Source organism: Pristiophorus japonicus, chromosome 15 (genome assembly GCF_044704955.1).
Source record: "Pristiophorus japonicus isolate sPriJap1 chromosome 15, sPriJap1.hap1, whole genome shotgun sequence".
Taxonomy (NCBI): Eukaryota; Metazoa; Chordata; class Chondrichthyes; family Pristiophoridae; genus Pristiophorus; species Pristiophorus japonicus.
Window position 1 is genome coordinate 34,187,616 of NC_091991.1, and position 20,995 is coordinate 34,208,610.

The 20,995-nt window shown below is 42.1% G+C and overlaps 1 protein-coding gene across 1 annotated transcript in view; it reads left to right on the forward strand.

Annotated features, from left to right (window-relative positions):
• The window catches only part of LOC139281447 (uncharacterized), a 37,820-nt gene extending 17,086 nt beyond the window's left edge, over positions 1-20,734 (forward strand). The window contains exons 6-8 of the mRNA XM_070901611.1: positions 6,518-6,720; positions 10,408-10,536; positions 17,613-20,734. Coding sequence (XP_070757712.1) covers positions 6,518-6,720; positions 10,408-10,536; positions 17,613-18,864 — 1,584 coding nt within the window. The 3' untranslated portion in view covers positions 18,865-20,734. The remainder of the gene's footprint in view (positions 1-6,517; positions 6,721-10,407; positions 10,537-17,612) is intronic.
• The last annotated feature ends 261 nt before the right edge of the window (positions 20,735-20,995 follow it).

A 20,995-nucleotide genomic window follows, 5' to 3' on the forward strand; every position in this document is an offset into this window, starting at 1 on the left:
CCCCGTGAACGTTTATCTTGTGCGGTAACCTTTTATGTGGCACCTTGTCAAATGCCTTCTGGAAGTCCAAATACACCACATCCACTGGTTCCCCTTTATCCACCCTGTTCGTTACATCCTCAAAGAACTCCAGCAAATTTGTCAAACATGACTTCCCCTTCATAAATCCATGCTGACCGAATTATGCTTTTCCAAATGTCCTGCTATTGCTTCTTTAATAATGGACTCCAACATTTTCCCAGCCACAGATGTTAGGCTAACTGGTCTATAGTTTCCTGCTTTTTGTCTGCCTCCTTTTTTTAAATGCAGCCATAATCCCTGCCGCTACTTCTCAAGACTCTAGGATGCAAGCCATCAGATCCAGGGGATTTATCTGCCTTTAGTCCCATTATCTTACTGAATACCACCTCCTTAGTGATTGTGATTGTGTTAAGTTCCTCCCCCCATAGCCCCTAGACTATCCACTGTCGGAATATTGTTAGTGTCCTCTACCATAAAGACTGATACAAAATATTTGTTCAGAGTTTCTGCCATCTCCATGTTCCCCATTATTAATTCCCTGGTCTCTTCCTCTAAGGGACCAACATTTACTTTAGCCACCCTTTTCCTTTTTATATACCTATAGAAACTCTTGCAATCTGTTTTTATATTTTGCGCTAGTTTACTTTCATAGTCTATCTTCCCCCTCAATCATTTTTTTTAGTCGTTCTTTGTTGGCTTTTAAAAGCTTCCCCGTCTTCTGACCTCCCACTTTGTATGCCCTTGTTTTTAATTGGATACCATCCTTTATGGATTGAAAATTGGTTAACTTTGGTAGAAAAAATATAAGGACAAAGTATTATTTAAATGGTGATGGCTTGGGAAGTGTCGATATACAGAGGGACCTGGGTGTCGTTGTACACCAGTCATTGAAAGCAAACATGCAGGTGCAGCAAACAGTTAAGGCGGCAAATGGTATGTTGCCCTTCATTGCAAGAGGATTTGAGTATAGGAGCAAGGATGTCTTACTGCAGTTATACGGGGCCTTGGTGAGACCGCACCTGGTGTATTGTGTGCAGTTTTGGTCTCCTTACCCAAGAAAGGATATACTTGCCATAGAGGGAGTGCAGCGAAGGTTCACCAGACTGATTCCTGGGATGGCAGGACTGTTGTACGAGGAAAAATTGGGTCGATTAAGCCTGTATTCACTAGAGTTTAGAAGAATGAGAGGGATCTCATTGAAACGTATAAAATTCTGACTGGGTTGGATAGACTGGATGCGGGGAGAATGTTTCCTTGGTTGGGAAGTTTAGAACAAGGAGTCACAGTCTCAGGATAGGGGTAGGAAATTTAGGACCGAGATGAGGAGAAATTTTTTCATTCAGGGTGGTGAACCTGTGGAATTCTCTATCACAGAAGGCTGTGGAGGCCAAGTTACTGAATATATTTAAGAGGGAGATAGATAGATTTCTAGAAACAAAAAGGCATCAAGGGGTATGGGGAAAAAGCAGGAATATGGTGTTGAGATAGAAGATCAGCCATGATCACATTGAATGGCGGTGCAGATTCGAAGGGCTGAATTGCCTACTGCTGCTCCTATTTTCTATGTTTTTAAGAGTGTAGTAAAAGTAAAGTTGGTCCCTTAAAGTCTGAGACAGGAGAAATGATTGGAGAATAAGGAAATGATAGAAACCGTTAAACAAATATCTTGTATCCAGTGTCTTCACAGTAGAAGACACAAAGAATACGAAAATAGGCGGAGAACTAAGGGTCTAATCAGAGTTAGGAACTTAACACAATCACAATCACTAAGAAGGTGGTACTCAGTAAGATAATGGGACTAAAGGCAGATAAATCCCCTGGACCTGATGGCTTACATCCTAGGGTCTTGAGAAGTAGCGGCAGGAATAGTGTATGTATTGGTTGTAAATTACCTAAATTCCCTGGATTCTGGGGAGGTCCCAGCAGATTGGAAAGCTGCAAATGTAACCCCCCTGTTTTTTTTTAAAAAAAAAGGAGGCAGACAAAAAGCAGGAAACTATAGAGCAGTTAGCCTAACCTCTGTGGTTGGGAAAATGTTGGAGTCCATTATTAAAGAAGCAGTAGCAGGACATTTGGAAAAGCATAATTCGGTCAGGCAGAGTCAGCATGGATTTATGAAGGGGAAGTTATGTTTGACAAATTTGCTGGAATTCTTTGAGGGATGTAATGACCAGCGTGGATAAAGGGGAACCAGTGGATGTGGTGTATTTGGACTTCCAGAAGGCATTTGACAAGGTGCCACACAAAAGGTTACTGCACAAGATAAAAGTTCATGGGTTGGGGGTAATATATTAGCATGGATAGAAGATTGGCCAACTAACAGAAAACAGAGAGTCGGGATAACTGGGTCACTCGGGTTGGCAATCAATAGCTAATATTTACAATCTCTTAACGACTTGGATGAAGGGTGAGTGTAACGTAGCCAAGTTTGCTGACAGTGCAAAGATGGGAGGAAAAGCTATGTGTGAGGAGAACACAAAAAACCTGCAAAGGAACATAGGCTAAGTGAGTGGGCAAAAATTTGGCAGATGGAGTATAATGTTGGAAAGTGAGAGATTATGCACTTTGGCAGAAAAAAAAAATCAAAGAGCAAGTTATTATTTAAATGGAGAAAAATTGCAAAGTGTTGCAGTATAGCGGGACCTGGGGCTCCTGGTGCATGAAACACAAAAAGATAGTATGCAGGTACAGCAAGTGATCAGGAAGGCCAATGGCATCTTGGCCTTTATTGCAAAGGGGATGGAGTATAAAAGCAGGGAAGTCTTGCTACAGTTATGCAGGGTATTGGTGAGGCTACACCTGGAATACTGCGTACAGTTTTGGTTTCCATATTTCTGAAAAGATATACTTGCTTTGGAATCAGATCATTAGGTTGATTCCGGAGATGAGATGGTTGACTTATGAGAAAAGGTTGAGCCTTTATTCATTGGAATTCAGGTGATCTTATCGAAACATATAAGATTATGTGGGGGCTTGTCAAGGTGGCTGCAGAGAGGATATTTCCACTGATGAGGGAGATTAGAACTAGGGGGCATAATCTTAGAATAAGAGGCCGGCCATTTAAACTGAGATGAGGAGGAATTTCTTCTGGTTGTAAATCTGTGGGATTTGTTGCCTCAGAGCTCTGGAAGCTGGATCATTGAATAAATTTAAGGCAGAGATGGACAGCTTCTTAACCAATAAGGGAATAAGAAGTTATGGGGAAATGGACCTGAGTCCATGATCGGATCAGCCATGATCGTGTTAAATGTCTCGGGGCCATATGGCCGCCTGCTCCTATTTCTTATGTTCTTAACGTAATTAATATAAATAGAGAAAAAGTACTAGAGAAACTAATAGGACTAAAATACGACAAATTCCCTGGACCTGACGGCCTACATCCAGGGCTCTAAAAGAGGTGTCTGCAGAGATAGTGGATGCATTGGTTTTGATCTTCCAAAATTCCCTAGATTCTAGACTGCTCCCAGTGGATTGGAAGGTAGCAAATATAACACCGTTATTCAAGAAAGAAGGGAGAGAGAAAACAGAACTACAGGCCAGTTAGCCTGACATCAGTCGTTAGGAAAATACTGGAATCCATTGTTAAGGAAGTGGTATTGGGGCACTTAGAAAATCATAAAATGATTAGACATGGTTTTAAGAAGGGAAAATCGTGTTTGCCAATTTGTTTTTTGAGGATGTAACTGAGGGTAGATTAAGGGGAACCAGTGAATGCAGTATATTTGGATTTCCAAAAGGTGTTCGATAAGGTGCCACATAAACGATTAATACACAAGATAAGGACTCATTGGATTGGTGATAATGTATTAGCATGGATAGATAATTGTGTAACAGACAGAAAACATAGAGTAGGGATAAACAGGTTTTTTTGTCAGGTAGTGGGGTGCCGCAAGGATCAGTGCTTAGGCCTCAGCTATCTAAAATCTATATTAACCTAGATGAAGGGACCGAGTATAATGTATCCAAGTTTGCTGACAATACAAAGAAAGGTGGGACAGTAAGCTGTGAGGGGAACATAGTCTGCAAAGAGATATAGAAAGACTAAGTGAGTGGGCAGTTAGATGGCAGATTGAGTATAATGTAGGTAAATGTGAGGTTATTCACTTTGGTAGGAAGAATAGAAAAACAGAAGCATCGGGCGGGGCAAGGTGGTTGGTGGGTGGCGGGGGGGGTGGGTGAAATATAACTTTAGCAGGTGTGCGAACGATCGGCCACCTGTTATGCAGTGAAAGATAGTTTGGGGTTGGGTGAATGAAAAGCAACATTGCATAGAAAAATAAACTGTGTGATATCCCAAAACACTAATTAAAACTGTCAAACCAATTGTAATAAATTTGCAGAGATACTGGGAAAGAACAAGGGAGTGGGACTAAGTGCATAGCTCTTTCAAAAGAACCAGTGCATGCACTATGGGCTGAATGGCCGCCTCCTGTGCTATACGATTCTATGAATGAAAAGACATTTAACTTGTTCAATCACCTTGAAACAGTGGCGTTGGTCATTGACCTTTATTCCGGCTACTTTTCATTTGTATCTTGTTTTCGAGCTGTCAACTTTCTTGGGACCGTGTCAACCTTTCTGAGTTTTGTAGATTGTCATGTACATGGACAAGTATATGCGCTGGGAATTTCCTCGGGGTTCTCCCACTCTGCTGATGTAACTTTGAATTTCCAAGGAAATTCCTGGTAATGGACTTCACTTCAGACGAACATAGGAGCAGGACTAGGCCAATAGCCCCTTGAGCCTGTTCGCCATTTAGTTAGATCATGGCTGATCTGTATCTTAACTCCATTTACCACCTTGGATCCATATCTCTTAATACCCTGACCTAACAAATCTATCAATTTCAAAATTTTCAATTCACCTAGCCTCAACATTTTGGGGGGAAGAGAGTTCCACATTTTCACTTTTGTGTGAATAAATGCTTTCTGACATCACCTCTGAATGGCCTAGCTCAAATTTTAAGGTTTTACCCCCTTGTTCTGGGTTCCCTCCACCACAGGACATAGGGGCCAAGTTTTGGCCTGAGTTGCTCCTGCTTTTTTTAGAATGGAATATCTTAGAAATTGCAATTCTCGGCATTTAGTTTGCTCCAGTTCTAGTCAGTTAGAACAGTTTCAGTTTGGAACAGAGTTTTTTTTTCAAAAGGGAGTGTGTCCGGCCACTTACGCCCGTTTTGAAAGTTGAGGCAGTGAAAACATATTCCAAACTAACTAAGAATGGAGTAAGTGTAGATTTTTGTACGCTCAGAAAAACCTTGTCTACACTTAGAAAATCAGGTGTAGGAATGGTGGGGGGAGGGGGGGGGGTTTAAAAGGGAAGTTTACAAACATTAAACACTTCAGTTTTACAAATAAAGAGCCATCATCAATAATAAATGATAGATAAATCAATCAAAAAAATTAAAAATTAAACAATCAATAAATAAAACATTTTCTGCTTACCTCCAACAGCGTGCTGGGATGCCCCCCCAGTGTGTGTCTGTCAGTATCTCTCTCTGTCTCTGTGTGTGTGTGTCTCTCACTCTGTCTGTCAGTGTCTGTGTTTGACAGCGAGGGGGAGGGGGGGGGGGGGGGGGGGAAGAGAGAGTGGGGGGAGAGAGTGGGGGGAGAGGCGGGGGGGGGGGGGGGGAAGAGAGAGTGGGGGGAGAGAGTGGGGGGAGAGAGTGGGGGGAGAGGCGGGGGGGGGGGGGGGGGGGAGAAGAGAGAGTGGGGGGAGAGAGTGGGGGGGAGGGGAAGGGGGGGGGGAGGGGAAGGAGGGGGGAGGGGGAGGGGAAGGGGGAGGAGGAGGGGAAGGGGGAGGAGGGGAAGAAGAGGGGGGGGGGGGAGTCAGGTCGGGAGGAAGCAGGAGCTGGGCGTGGGAGCCAGCCTTATCCACACAGCCCCAGTGAGGCCATTCGGCCAGGGCTAGGGGCTGCGTGCTTCGGGCCCCTCCCCACAGTTTTGGGCGCCTGGAGCTACTGCACATGTGCGCCCACTGTAGCGCGCATGTGCAGAGGTCCCGGCACTGTTTTCAGCGCAGGGACCTGGCTCCGCCCCCCACAGCTCGTGCTGCGCAGCGCCCGGCTCCAGAGGACCTGCAGGGAGCCGGAGAATAGGTAAGTATTTTTTAGGCGCACTTTGTGGCGTGAAAAACGGGCGTCCCGGCGCAGCCCGAAACTTGGGCCCATAGTTTCTCTTGCTCTCAACCCCATCAAATCCTTTAATCATCATAAACACCTGAATTTGATTACCCCTTAATCTTATAATCTGTGGCTGCTAAGGTCCATTGTAATTGGATCAGGACTGAACTAGGACTACAAATACCTATTTCCGAGACGGAGAAATTCCTTGCACCTGTTGTGAATTTTCGGATTGCTGCAACATTCCTGGAAATGTTGCCATATTTTGCTGGGGCCAATCACTTGCCTTCTTTACAATTTGACCTTATTCTTTTCTACTGCAGAATCGTGTTGTGTTCCAGACACTCTGCCTTATATTTTTTTCTTGTAAACCAGGTAGGAACAAAGCTGGCAGGCAAGTTCCAGGTAAAACATGGGTTGAAAGTGGATGATGATGATGATATCAAAAGTGTGAAGACTGTAAATAGCCCATCAGACTCTGTTGCAAGTGTGAAATGGTCAAAAGGCTTTGTGAGGAAACCCGTTAATAATCAGCTACGACCTTCAGCAACTTATTTTTCAGAAGCAGGAAATACCAGGTGAATTGAAGCTCCTGTTCGAATGTGTTTCCATTTTAATAAATCACAGAGGGCTCCGCTGCAGCATTTAGACAGACCTCTAATGCAAATGTGGTATTCCACTGAATAACTAACTTCTTAATACTATGTCACATCATTGTCTTTATGGTAGTGCTTTTTTGTTAACTTGGTAAAAGATAAGAGCACTTGGAAGTGTAGAGCTATCTTTTTCTGTTCTATTATGCGTGATAATTTGTTTTGTGGCCAAGGGAAAAAAAAACAATATTGGAAATATAATGCATCTTTTCAGTACAGAAGAGCAAGTGGGAATGGAGGTCTTTAGAAAATTATCTGTACAGTTACATAACTGTACAATTACAAAACTTACCGATTTTGACCTCTGGACACAGTTTGGTTTGGGGTACATGTGAAATCTGGTATGATAATACTTACAGGTACATTCAATGAGGGTCACACATAGTTGTACTTCTATGTTGATGCATCACTGTTCATGTCCGCTGCTGCCTCCACCGAAGGCAACACTTCACCCACTTTCCCCACAAGTCCTTAACTGCCTACGAGGAATGATCCCAGCCCTGTCACTGAGCATTCCTCAACTAATGTATAGAACTGTATGTATTTTTATACTCCGAGTGGTAGAGAATGGAACTCTTGCCATTTTAGGCACCCAGCATCAAGCAGTCTCGGGTCAGGGAGAGCGTAGTTAGACACAGATTAAAGCTCCCGCTATTCTGCCCCAACAATCTGACTCGGCTCCAACCTCAACAACACCCGTGCTATACCAGTGCAACATGTTTTCCATTTCTCACACAAGCCATCCAGTGAGATTGACAATTAGAGACATTTTGTGCTGTACATCCATGCCCACTATGATTGAGGTTGTCCAAGCTCATTTCATATAGGACCCATATAGCCAAAAGATAGAGACTATCACCCCATCAGTTAGCTCCTGGAGGTGAAAGGCCAGTGTTTAACCCTCAGTACTGTTTGGACTCCTCCAAACTATATGTACTTATTTAACTGATTTAAGCTCAGACTCCAATCACAGCTCAATCTTTGAACATAGAAGGCAGATTTCTGTGCTAAAAGTTGTATTGTAAGAAGTTCTGAGAATTTAAAATGACATATTTTATGGTGTGCATTTTTGAAATATACAACAAAATGTTTGGGTACTGAATTGAAGTGTGATTTGCAAAAACTTTATTATGGTAATATAATACCACTTTTTATCACAAAACTATCATTAAACTGTAGCTGCAGTATTAGAGCACAATCGTTCCCAGGCATCACATTGCTCCACAGACCAGAACCGAACAAACCAAGTATGGTAAACATTAACTACAAAGTAAACACAGCCTACTGGGAAATGAAATAAAAGCCAATAAAATGTTAAGTTTATTTTACATTTCTTTCTGTTTCTTGTCCTTTGCTAGTTTACATCTTCTCTGTCAGAATTGATTTATCCCTCTTTGCATCATTCCTTTATATCTGACAAAAATTCGGTTTTCAGCGAAAATGGTATTTTTTCACCAAAATGACCGTTTTCGCTTCGCTACTGTTAGTAGGCCAGATATTCAGCCTTTAATTTACGCAGCGGTAAAAATTGGCGTTGCACGAGGATTCGTGGCGCAACCCGCAAAGTTTGGCAACTTTAGTCCAAGGCCGATAACTCTGCGAGAGAGGCCTTGTGGGAGGGAGGGAAAAACTTTTTTTTAAATTGAAGAATAAAAATTCACAAAACATTCTCAAAACCCTTAACAACTAAATCGCTGAAAAATAATTTAAAAATATAAACTTTTTTTTTGCAGGACTTCATACTTACCGCTGTTGGCAGGGCTGCACCGATAGGTTTTTCCTTGTCGGTATTCTGGGCGCAGAATGGGGGCGGAGAGAGCCAAATTTCGGGCGAAAACACTATTTTGGGTTTTGCACCGCAGCGCTCCTCTCCCCAGCGGTACGTGGAAAGCGCCGCTGGACAAAGGTGCCCGAAGTTCTCGCAGACTGTTTTTTCGCCAAATATGGCGAAATATCGCCAAAAACCCGGTCACACAGTCTGCAAATTTCTATCTTGTTTCCTACAGTTCCTCCTTCTCTACACCCTTTTTTAAATTGCAAAAAGCAAGGTGAAAAATATCTGAGAGAAGGCCTTGCCTTATTATCTGAACTTGAGGAAAGGCCATTCAGTCTGTTGAGCTCTCTTGTTTTGCTCCCTTTTCTTGGTTCAAACATCAGTAGTGCTCAGCAGCAGCCCAGACTGCACAAGGAAAGTGTCTCTGACTTCAGGAGCTGTAGGATCTATTTATCTGCCCTGAAAGATCAAGTTAGTGTTCCTCAGAATGTGTAAAAATGAAAGCAAGAATATATTTTCATAATTTAAAAAAAAACACACAAATAAATCATTTAAAACAAACTGCTGTGTGTGCTGCCTAGATGATCTCATTAATTTTTCAATATCATAAATCACATTAGAATCCTGTTTTAACTACTTCAAATGCTCAGTGTATTGACTTTGTTCCAAATAAGCAGTTATATTGAATTTCTGTTGAGCTGCTTTGGCTGTTAAAATCTTTATCAAATATAATTTGTTACGAGTATTACATTTATTCATAATTCAAATTCAAGTGCTCTGAAATTTCCTTTCATCAAAATAGAAAGTAACTGCAGATAAAAATGTGAGCTATTGCTCTGTAAGTATTACGTTGTTAGCTTTGCATTAGCAAGAGCGTTTCATTATTATACATGGAATTGATAACGAGGGATATAACAAACTTAAGTTGGTCAGATGATGTCCACAAAATCACTTGATTAGACCCAGCCCTTTCATAGATGACCAAAATCAGGCACTCATTATGTCGCAAATGATAGAGGAGCCCAGCCTTTCTGCCCCCACCCCTGCCCACTGCTACCACTCGGTGTAGCACAGCAATATACCAACACATTTTGGTATAGAACTTAGAAGAAAGTTGCATTATCTTTGGGGACATTTCTATTAGCAATCACACAGCTACACAGGGCCAAAAGATTTGCAGGGACAGGGGTATATAGGGCAGTGGTTATACTACTGGACTTAATCCAGAGAATGAAGGTTCAAATCCCATAAATCACTTGGCAGTTTGAGAATTTGAATTCAGTTTTTTTTTAAAACAGTAAATAAAAAATTGGCATTGGTAAAAGTGACCATAAAGCTTGTTGGATTGTCATTTTAAAAACCCAACTGGTTCACTAATGTCCTTTTTTATGGAAGGAAACCTACTGCTCTTACCTGCCCTATATGTGACTCCAGTCCCACACCAATGTGGTTAACTTTTCACTCGCAAGCCACTCTGTTGTAGCAAACAGCAGTCAGCGGCCCACCATCACCTTCTCAGGGTAACTAGGGATGGCCAATAAATGCCATCCTTGTTCACATCCCGAGAATAAAAACAAAAAGCCCTTAGTTGCTTTTCCCTCGTACAACTAAGAACATAAGATGACACAATATTTTGCTTGTGTGTAAGGAATAAGGACGACACTTCATTGTGAGCTATCTAAAAGTGGCCATATTGGTCATCAGCAGCTAGAATTAAAAATAGCTTTCTGTACAGTGCTTCTGAGTGCCTAGTGTCAGCACTGATGAGAAAAATATTACAGAATGAGTTGGTTCATGTAAAATATGGAAAAGCTCCTAAACTCTCTTTTTTGGCCTAGGTTGTGCAAATCCGATCTAAATGTAAACGGTACTAGCTGTCCCAAGTACACTCTTGTTCCTTCAGTGCGAAAATTGAAGTCTATCACAAGTAAAAGATGTGATCAGCCTGTGACAGACAGCAGTTGCAGGTACCTATTCGCTTGTTCATATTTAGATTTTGTGACAATTGAGAAGGCCATGGTAATTTGTTTGTTCTTAGAAAGGTAATTCTACCTGTTTTGTCAGACTGATCTGAAAATCAGTCTTTAAAAATAAATTGATATTCCAGTGACACTTTCATTTGTGTGTGTTAGAGGTAAAATGGCGTTTGATGCACAAACTTCATCCCACCATGCTCCCTTCTGATTTACATCTACTTTAACAGTACCATACAAGCCCTGATTCAAAAGCTATCCTGTTTAATTAACCCTCCCTTGCTCCTTTCCCCGAGTGGCTCTTGTACTCATATGGTCCTCATTCTGAAGGGTAGGGAGCCAGCAAACATCTCCATGGATACTGTCAACACTTGATGTACCAGGTGATACATGAATAGTATTGGAAGGGTAACCCCACTCCCTGCTGACTGCCCTTGCTTCCAAACATGATTCATCCTGAGGGAATCTGAGATTTCCACACCATATCCTTAGTACGGAGTCATAGTTCAGGCATTGTAACTGCCTTGACTTTCCCTATTTATGTGCAGTCCATTCAGACAAATTGTGGTGTGTAAGCTGTGGCTAAAATCTGTCGCTGTCGTGTTACATAGTTCCTTATGATGCACAGAACAGGGAGATGATTTGGGGAAAAGTTAATCTTGCGAAGAGCCAGGCAAGACAAATGGAGAGCTCGAGGTACAAAGGGTGAAAAATAAATAGAAAAGCACAAAAAGGAAAGGCTAACTTTGTTTTGGCTTTAAATAATATCTTTTTGTGTCTTCATAGAATCATAGAATAACACAGCACAGAAAGAGGCCATTTGCCTATTCTGCCTGTGCCGGCTCCTTGAAAGAGCTTTCAACTCCATTTTGAAAGTTATCGTTGAATCTGCTTCCATCGCGCTTCAGGCAGTGCATTCCAGATCATAACAATTCACTGCATAACTTTTTTTCTTCCTCATGCTGCCTCTGGTTCTCTTGCCAATTACTTAAATCTGTATCCTCTGCTTACTAACCCTTCTGCCTCTGGCAACAGTTTCTCCTTATTTACTCTATCAAAACCCTTCATGATTTTAAACACCTCCATCAAATCTCTTCTTCACCATCTCTGCTCTGAGGAGAAACATAGAAAATATGTGTGGGAGTAGGCCATTCGGCCCTTCGAGCCTGCACCACCATTCACTATGATCATGGCTGATCATGCAACTTCAGTACCCCATTCCTGCTTTCTCTCCATACACCTTGATCTTTTTAGCCATAAGGGCCACATCTAACTCCCTTTTTGAATATATCTAATGAACTGGCCTCAACAACTTTCTGTGGTATAGAATTCCACAGGTTCACAATTCTCTAAGTGAAGAAGTTTCTCCTCATCTCGGTCCTAAATGGCTTACCCCTTATCCTTAGACTGTGACCCCTGGTTCTGGACTTCCCCAACATCGGGAACATTCTTCCTGCATCTAACCTGTCCAATCTCATCAGAATTTTATATGTTTCTATGAGATCCCCTCTCATTCTTCTAAATTCCAGTGAATATAGGCCTAGTCGCCAAAGTGGATAATCTCACATTTATCTACATTATACAGCATCTGCCATGCATATGCCCACTCACCTAACCTGTCCAAGTCACCCTGCAGCCTCTTAGCATCCTCCTCACAGCTCACACTGCTACCCAGCTTAGTGTCATCTGCAAACTTGGAGATATTACACTCAATTCCTTCATTCAAATCATTGATGTTTTTGTAAATAGCTGGGGTCACAGCACTGAACCTTGCGGTACCAGACTAGTCACTACCTGCCATTCTGAAAAGGACCCGTTTATTCCTACTCTGCTTCCTGTCTGCCAACCAGTTCTTTATCCACATCAATACATTAACCCCAGTAACCATGTGCTTTAATTTTGCACACCAATCTCTTCTGTGGAACCTTGTCAAAAGCCTTTTGAAAGTCCAAATACACCACATCCACTGGTTCTCCCTTGTCCACTCTACTAGTTACATCCTCCAAAAAAATTCTAGAAGATTTGTCAAGCATGATTTCCTTTTCATAAATCCATGCTGACTTGGACCGATCCAAGTCACTGCTTTCCAAATGCGCTGCTATTACATCTTTAATAATTGATTCCAACATTTTCCCCACTACCGATGTCAGGCTAACCAGTCTATAATTCCCTGTTTTCTCTCTCCCTCCTTTTTTAAAAAAGCGGGGTTACATTAGCTACCCTCCAATCCAAAGGAACTGATCCAGAGTCAATAGAATGTTGGAAAATGACCACCAATGCATCCACTATTTCTAGGGCCACTTCGTTAAGTACTCTGGGATTCAGACTATCAGGCCCCGGGGATTTATCGGCCTTCAATCCCATCAATTTCCCTAACACAATTTCCTGACTACTAAGGATTTCCTTCAGTTTCTCCTTCTCGCTAGATCCTCGTTCCCCTAGTATTTCCAGAAGGGTTATTTGTGTCTTCCTTAGTGAAGACAGAACCAAAGTATTTGTTCAATTGGTCTGCCATTTCTTTGTTCCCCATTATAAATTCACCTGATTCTGACTGCAAGGGACCTACATTTGTCATAAGAACATAAGAATTAGGAACAGGAGTTGGCCATCTAGCCCCTCGAGCCTGCTCCGCCATTCAAAAAGATCATGGCTGATCTGGCCGTGGACTCAGCTCCACTTACCCGCCCGCTCCCCATAACCCTTAATTCCCTTATTGGTTAAAAATCTATCTGTGATTTGAATACATTCAATGAACTAGCCTCAACTGCTTCCTTGGGCAGAGAATTCCACAGATTCACAACCCTCTGGGAGAAGAAATTCCTTCTCAGCTCGGTTTTAAATTGGCTCCCGCGTATTTTGAGGCTGTGCCCCCTAGTTCTAGTCTCCCTGACCAGTGGAAACAACCTCTCTGCCTCTATCTTGTCTATCCCTTTCATTATTTTAAATATTTCTATAAGATCACCCCTCATCCTTCTGAACTCCAACGAGTAAAGACCCAGTCTACTCAATCTATCATCATAAGGTAACCCCCTCATCTCCGGAATCAGCCTAGTGAATCGTCTCTGTACCCACTCCAAGGCTAGTATATCCTTCCTGAAGTAAAGTGACCAAAACTGCACGCAGTACTCAGGTGCGGCCTCACCAATACCCTGTACAGTTGCAGCAGGACCTCCCTGCTTTTGTACTCCATCCCTCTCGCAATGAAGGCCAACATTGCATTCGCCTTCCTGATTACCTGCTGCACCTGCAAATTAACTTTTTGGGATTCATGCACAAGGACCCCCAGGTCCCTCTCCACTGCAGCATGTTGTAATTACTCCCCATTCAAATAATATTCTCTTTTACTGTTTTTTTTTTTTCCCCAAGGTGGATGACCTCAAATTTTCCGACATTGTATTCCATCTGCCAAACCTTAGCCCATTCGATTAACCTATCTAAATCCCTTTGCAGCATCTCTGTGTCCTCTACACAACCCGCTTTCCCACTAATCTTAGTGTCATCTGCAAATGTTGTTATACTACACTCTGTCCCCTCTTCCAGGTCATCTATGTATATTGTAAACAGTTGTGGTCCCAGTACCGATCCCTGTGGCACACCACTAACCACCAATTTCCAACCCGAAAAGGACCCATTTATCCCGACTCTCTGCTTTCTGTTAGCCAGCCAATTTTCGATCCATGCTAATACATTTCCTCTGACTCCACGTACCTTTATCTTCTGCAGTAACTTTTGTGTGGCACCTTATCGAATGCTTTTTGGAAATCTAAATACACCACATCCATTGGTACACCTCTATCCACCATGCTCATTATATCCTCAAAGAATTCCAGTAAATTAGTTAAACATGATTTCCCCTTCATGAATCCATGTTGCGTCTGCTTGATTGCACTATTCCGATCTAGATGTCCCGCTATTTCTTCCTTAATGATAGCTTCAAACATTTCCCCCACTACAGATGTTAAACTAACCGACCTATAGTTACCTGCCTTTTGTCTGCCCCCTTTTTTAAACAGAGGCGCGTTACATTAGCTGCTTTCCAATCCGCTGGTACCTCCCAGAGTCCAGAGAATTTTGGTAGATTATAACGAATGGATCTGCTATAACTTCCGCCATCTCTTTTAACACCTTGGGATGCATTTCATCAGGACCAGGTGACTTGTCTACCTTGAGTCCCATTATCCTGTCCAGCACTCCCTCCCTAGTGATAGTGATTGTCTCAAGGTCCTCCCTTCCCACATTCCCGTGACCAGCAATTTTTGGCATGATTTTTGTGTCTTCCACTGTGAAGACCGAAGCAAAATAATTGTTTAAGGTCTCAGCAATTTCCACATTTCCCATTATTAAATCCCCCTTCTCATCTTCTAAGGGACCAACATTTACTTTAGTCACTCTCTTCTGTTTTATATATCGGTAAAAGCTTTTACAATCTGTTTTTATGTTTTGCGCAAGTTTACTTTCGTAATCTATCTTTCCTTTCTTTATTGCTTTCTTAGTCGTTCTTTGCTGTCGTTTAAAATTTTCCCAATCTTCTAGTTTCCCACTAACCTTGGCCACCTTATACGCATTGGTTTTTAATTTGATACTCTCCTTTATTTCATTGGTTATCCACGGCTGGTTATCCCTTCTCTTACCGCCCTTCTTTTTCACTGGAATATATTTTTGTTGAGCACTATGAAACAGCTCCTTAAGACCTTCACTGTTCCTCAATTGTGCCACCATTTAGTCTGTGTTCCCAGTCTACTTTAGCCAACTCTGCCCTCATCCCACTGTAGTCCCCTTTGTTTCAGCAGAGTACGCTCGTTTGAGACACTACTTCCTCACCCTCAATCTGTATTACAAATTCAACCATACTGTAATCACTCATTCCGAGAGGATCTTTTACTAGGAGATCGTTTATTATTCCTGTCTCATTACACAGGACCAGATCTAAGATAGCTTGCTCCCTTGTAGGTTCTGTAACATACTGTTCTAAGAAACAGTCCCGTATGCATTTTATGAATTCCTCCTCCAGGCTATCCCGTGCGATTTGATTTGCCCAATCGATATGTAGGTTAAAATCCCCCATGATTACTGCCGTTCCTTTTTCACATGCCTCCATTATTCCCTTGATTATTGTTCGCCCCACCGCGAAGTTATTATTTGGAGGCCTATAAACTATGCCAACCAGTGACTTTTTTCTCCTTACTATCTCTAATCTCCACCCACAATGATTCAACATTTTGTTCATTGGAGCCAATATCATCTCACAACTGCCCTGATACCATCCTTTATTAACAGAGCTACCCCACCTCCTTTCCCTTCTTGTCTATCCTTCCAAATTGTCAGATACCCCTGTATGTTTATTTCCCAGTCTTGGCCACCCTGCAACCACGTTTCTGTAATGGCCACCAAATCATACCCATTTGTAATGATTTGTGCCGTCAACTCATTTACTTTATTTCGAATGCTGCATGCGTTTAGGTAGTGTTTTAATACTAGTTTTTAAATCATGATTTTTAGTTTTGACCCCTCCTGCAGCTCCTTTATATTCATACATATTGTCCCTTCCTATCACCTTGTGGTTTACACTTACCCCAGTGCTACTCTGCTCTGTTGCCTCCTGCCTTTTGCATTCTTTCTTGGGGTCCTCATTAATCTTCATTAATCTTTTTCTCTTCACATATCTGTAGAAGGTTTTGCAGTCAGTTTTTAATGTTCCCTGCAAGCTTACTCCCATACTCTATTTTCCCCCTCCTAATTAAACCCTTTGTCCTCCTCTGTTGATTTCTAAATTTCTCCCAGTCCTCAAGTTTGCTGCTTTTTCTGGCCAATTTATATGCCTCTTCGTTGGATTTAACACTATCCTTAATTTCCCTTGTTAGCCACAGTTGAGCCATCTTCCCAGTGTTATTTTTACACCAGACATGGATGTACAATTGTTGAAGTTCATCCATGTAATCTTTAAATGTCTGCCATTGCCTATCCACCGTCAACCCTTTAAGTTTCTCTAGTCTCTCCATGTAACTGAAGTCTTCAATCCCTGGTACCACTCTGCACCCTCTCTAAAGCCTTGACATCGTTCCTAAAGTGTGGTGCCCAGAATTGGACACAGTACTCCAGCTATAATGCCTAACCAGTGATTTATAAAGGTTTAGCATAATTTCCTTGCTTTTCTGCTCTATGCCTCTCCCTTTATAAAGTCAAGGATCCCGAATGCCATGTTAACAGCCTTCTCAACTTGTCCTGCCACCCTCACAAAGACGTGCACATACACCCCCAGGTCTCTGTTCCTGCACCCCCTTTACAATTAGATTGCCTTTTCTCATTCTTCCTACCAAATTGAATCACTTCACACTTCTACGTTAAATTTCACCTTCCATGTGTCTGCCCATTTCGCCAGAATCTTGTATAATTTTCCCAGCTATGCTAGAAACAGACCTGTCCGATATAAAAAGGCCGATTTTAACCTTGCCTGTATGGTGGAAACCAGCCTGTGGGACTTTTCCCACTGAGGTACTGCTTCCCGTGGGTTCCAAATTCAATTTGCTCATCTGAGAGACACACCCGCCAGAATTTTAACCAGAGGCCTGCCAGTGGGCGTTATGGCTTTCCTGCCAGGCTAACCTAGCAGGGACAGGAGCCGGGGCCAGTACAGGCCCAAAAAGGTAACTGGGTTTTACTTTTTTTTTTTAAACTTTTCTTATGGGGCCAGGAGAAGCAGAAGCACTCCTCTGGGCCCCACAAGGAAAATTTATGTTCCCCTGCCCCGGGGCTCTCTCCTCTCCCCCCCCCCCCCCCCCCTCCCCTTGACTGCAAGATGCTCCTGAAACTGCTCCCAGCCACTTAGCTGAAGCCTGGAACCACTCCTTTGTTCCCAGTGATGGCCTCCTGCTACCTAACATTCTATTCCTGCCTGTCGGCCAGCTGCCAGTTTTGGGTGGGCAAAATGATGGGGCCCAGGAGGTAATACTTTCTGGGCCTCATGTTGCTGAAGTTGGGATGGTTTGCCGTCCACCTCAGCCCCTGCCTGCCTGACAACCAGCCAGAGTTGAAATCTTTTATATTTAAAAAATTATTTTTATGTTTTGAAGGACTGAACTGGAACAAATCTGTAGCCTGTCCTATCTGAATGGAATTAACCAGGACATGGATATTGAGCACAGATCTGTAAGTCAGGTTGCACACTGTACAGCAGATACTGGCTCAGACCAGTTTTGCTTTGATGATAACTGTGCTGGAAATGTGGAACAAGTTAGTGGTGAGAAAGGAGCTGGTCCAGACCATGCTCCAGAAGCGGTAACTAAAATTACTTTCCAAAGTCCAGTTGTACAAGACATTTTTCCTGTCACTCCAAACTGTGAGAAGCCTGCAGGGAAGATGAACAAAATAACAAAGCAACCTGGCAGAAAACTTCAACAGACTCAATCAAACTCCTCTATAGTAACCAGTTTAAGCAAAACATCTGTGAAGTCTTACACTAGCAAAATCTCCGAAAGAACAGTTTGCGACAGCACAATCAGCAAATGCTCCGATAAAGAATCCAAAATCAGTTCTACTGTGAGTGGGGATGATACTGTGGAAGAGTGTATTTTTGACTTGAATCAGATTTTGCACGAGGGGGGAGAGAGATTCACTGCAGACATTGGAATTGTGCTTCCCATGGTGAAGTGCGGGGCGAGGTGCCACAATCGGAAGCAGCCTATGAAGTCCTCCCTGAAGAAGTCATTTGACTGGCGTAATCATTCTCAAATGGTGATTGTAGAAGCACCCAAAACTAGAGAAGAATGGAAGGATGACCGTGTGAAGAAAACTTTGGTCAGAAATATGAAGGGCTGCTTACAAAATAAACATCTTATACCCCTCTACCAATCATTAAACCAAAACATGCAGGATTATGTTTGCTCAATTCCTGAGGAATCTACAGAGTTTTGCACTAATTGCTATTATGGCCAGAAGCAAGACTGGAAGTTCAGACAACCTTGCCACCAACCTTCCCAACAACATAATCATCAAAACCTGCACAATCTAGGATTACTGAATACAATGCAGCAGAGATTGGAGCAACTGTATTACTATGGCACAACAGAACAAAAATCCACCATGAATATTAAAATGGCTGTGAATACAAATGCATCTTCCAATCATTCTTACTGCAGGGAGAACTATACTGCTCAAGCTGAGGGTGAGCAGAACTGTTTACGACTCCCACAGTCATTGGACTTAATATGGTGTAAAACTCCTTCACCAGAACGTACTGTTGAATTGTCCAGTTCTCGTGGAGGTAAAGTTCCTAAAATAACAATGACTTGCCCTACCCCAATTTCATGTAGAACACCTTTATAATGAGCTGCACTTCAGAAGATTGTTGTCAATTTGCCTTCCCCTTGTGGGGGAAAAAATCTGACAGGTAATCGTATAGCTACAGTTCTAAATCGGGGCGGGATCGATGTGTGCGGGGAGTCAGGGCGAGGAACAAACTCGTATGTTGAGGCCTGGAGAGATTTTAACATTGACCTGAACAGGCAGACTGGACATCAGTTTAATGTCTTGTCTGAAAGACAAGACTTCCAACAATGCACTACTCCCTCTACTGCACTGAACTGTTAATCTAGTATTACATAAGATTTTGACGCAAATATAATCTACATATTTAGCTTGGAAATGTACAGTCCTATCAGTCATGTTCTATTGGTCAATGATCTGGAAAACTAACTGATCATTACTTGTATTGTGCTGCTTTACCATTGAACACAACAGCCCTGATGTTCCTGGGGAATTCTGGGCATGATCCCGCCCCTTTTATCATCTATGAAAAGTTCCACCGGCAGTAGGGGTAGACACATTACCTGCCCCCCCTCCCCCCCCAAACACATGCAGTCAGGTATATTATGCTGTGCAAATCTGGGAAATATGTTATACAACCTTTCCACTCTAGCAATGCTGGACACAAGATAGACATGTGCATCCTTGGTATCTAGCATTGCTACGGTGTCTTGGTGGGATTGGGGTGTTTAAAATTTAAAAGGCTGGATTCAACAAGTGATCAGTTGCATTATAGAAACTCGCTGAATGGGTACAAACTAGCCAATTAAAAAAAAAAAATCATCCTACCGCTCCCAGAGGATCGCAGGCCCACTTATGTGAGATGGCATCACACCAAATACCCTCCAAACGCCCTACTGAGCATCGGAAGTGGACATTCCTTCAGCCCCATAAATGGCATGGACACCTGCCTGCAATAAACAAGTCTCATTGACTCCAGGATATTCATTGGGGTCAACAGCAAAGCCATGGGACAGTAGGAATTTCTGCCCCATCCGAGATACATCCCCAAAACGCCTCCTGTGAATCGCTGTTTTCGACTGACTAATGTTAAAACAATAACTGCTGCTTCCTTTAGCTAAAGGCACTGTAATTCATGCATTAAAATGTCATGGAGTGATTAGAGATTTGTGAAAGAGGCAAGATTTTATTTAAAAAAAAAAAATCTAAAATCACAACTGAACTTGAATTAGGTGTGATAAATGCTTCTGGTTTCAAGCAAGACATCATTGCATGACAAATCTTCTGTTTTGTAAGTGTGAATTATATAACAATGGACATCACCCCAATAGTCTATACAATTAGAACATTGGTATGCAGGAATGTTTTATCCCTCCCCTGAAGGGGTTAAGTAGCTCCTACTCTGGAATGAAAATCTCAATGATTTCATATTTTAGATTGCAATGTGACATATTTCGGATGAAATCACTAATACTGCGGGTTGTGTACAGACAATTAGTTCTTTGCTGATCTAAGCATAAAACTTACTTGGACATGAGAATACTTTTTCTGTAATAAAGATATCATGTAAATAAAGAGTTATGAGGAGTGGGCAGGGAAGTGGACCTGAGTCCATGATCAGATCAGCCATGATCGTATTAAATGGTGGAGCAGTTTCAAGGGGCCGTATGGCCTACTCCTGCTCCTATTTCTTATGTTCTTATATTTGTGATATTTTGGATGTTAACATTTTAACCTTTATATGGTTAACATTTATTATGAGCATGTAAAACCAAATTTTACAAGTACCAATGTTGACACCTGCTAACTGAGCAAACAGCCATTGGTTTATATTCCACATGTATTTTGACCAACCTGAACTTTGTCATAACTCTGTTTTTAAACTTGTCAGTTTCCAGGCTTTTTTAACGTACCTGTAAAAAAAAAAAAAATTAAAATGTACAAGTCTTTGGCTATTTCAACTTGATCGCAAATCATTTTAAAGCTATTTATAATTTTACTGAAGTGCTAAATAATTGTCTCTGGCTTAATCAGCAGCAATGCAAAATAATCATAGAATGTACAGCACAGATGGAAGTTGTTTGGTCCATCATGTTTGTGCAGATTCTGAACCTTCATCTGAAGCTGTCTACTTTAATCCTATTTTACTGCCTTTTCACTGTATCCTGTACCATTTTCTCAATCCAACAGT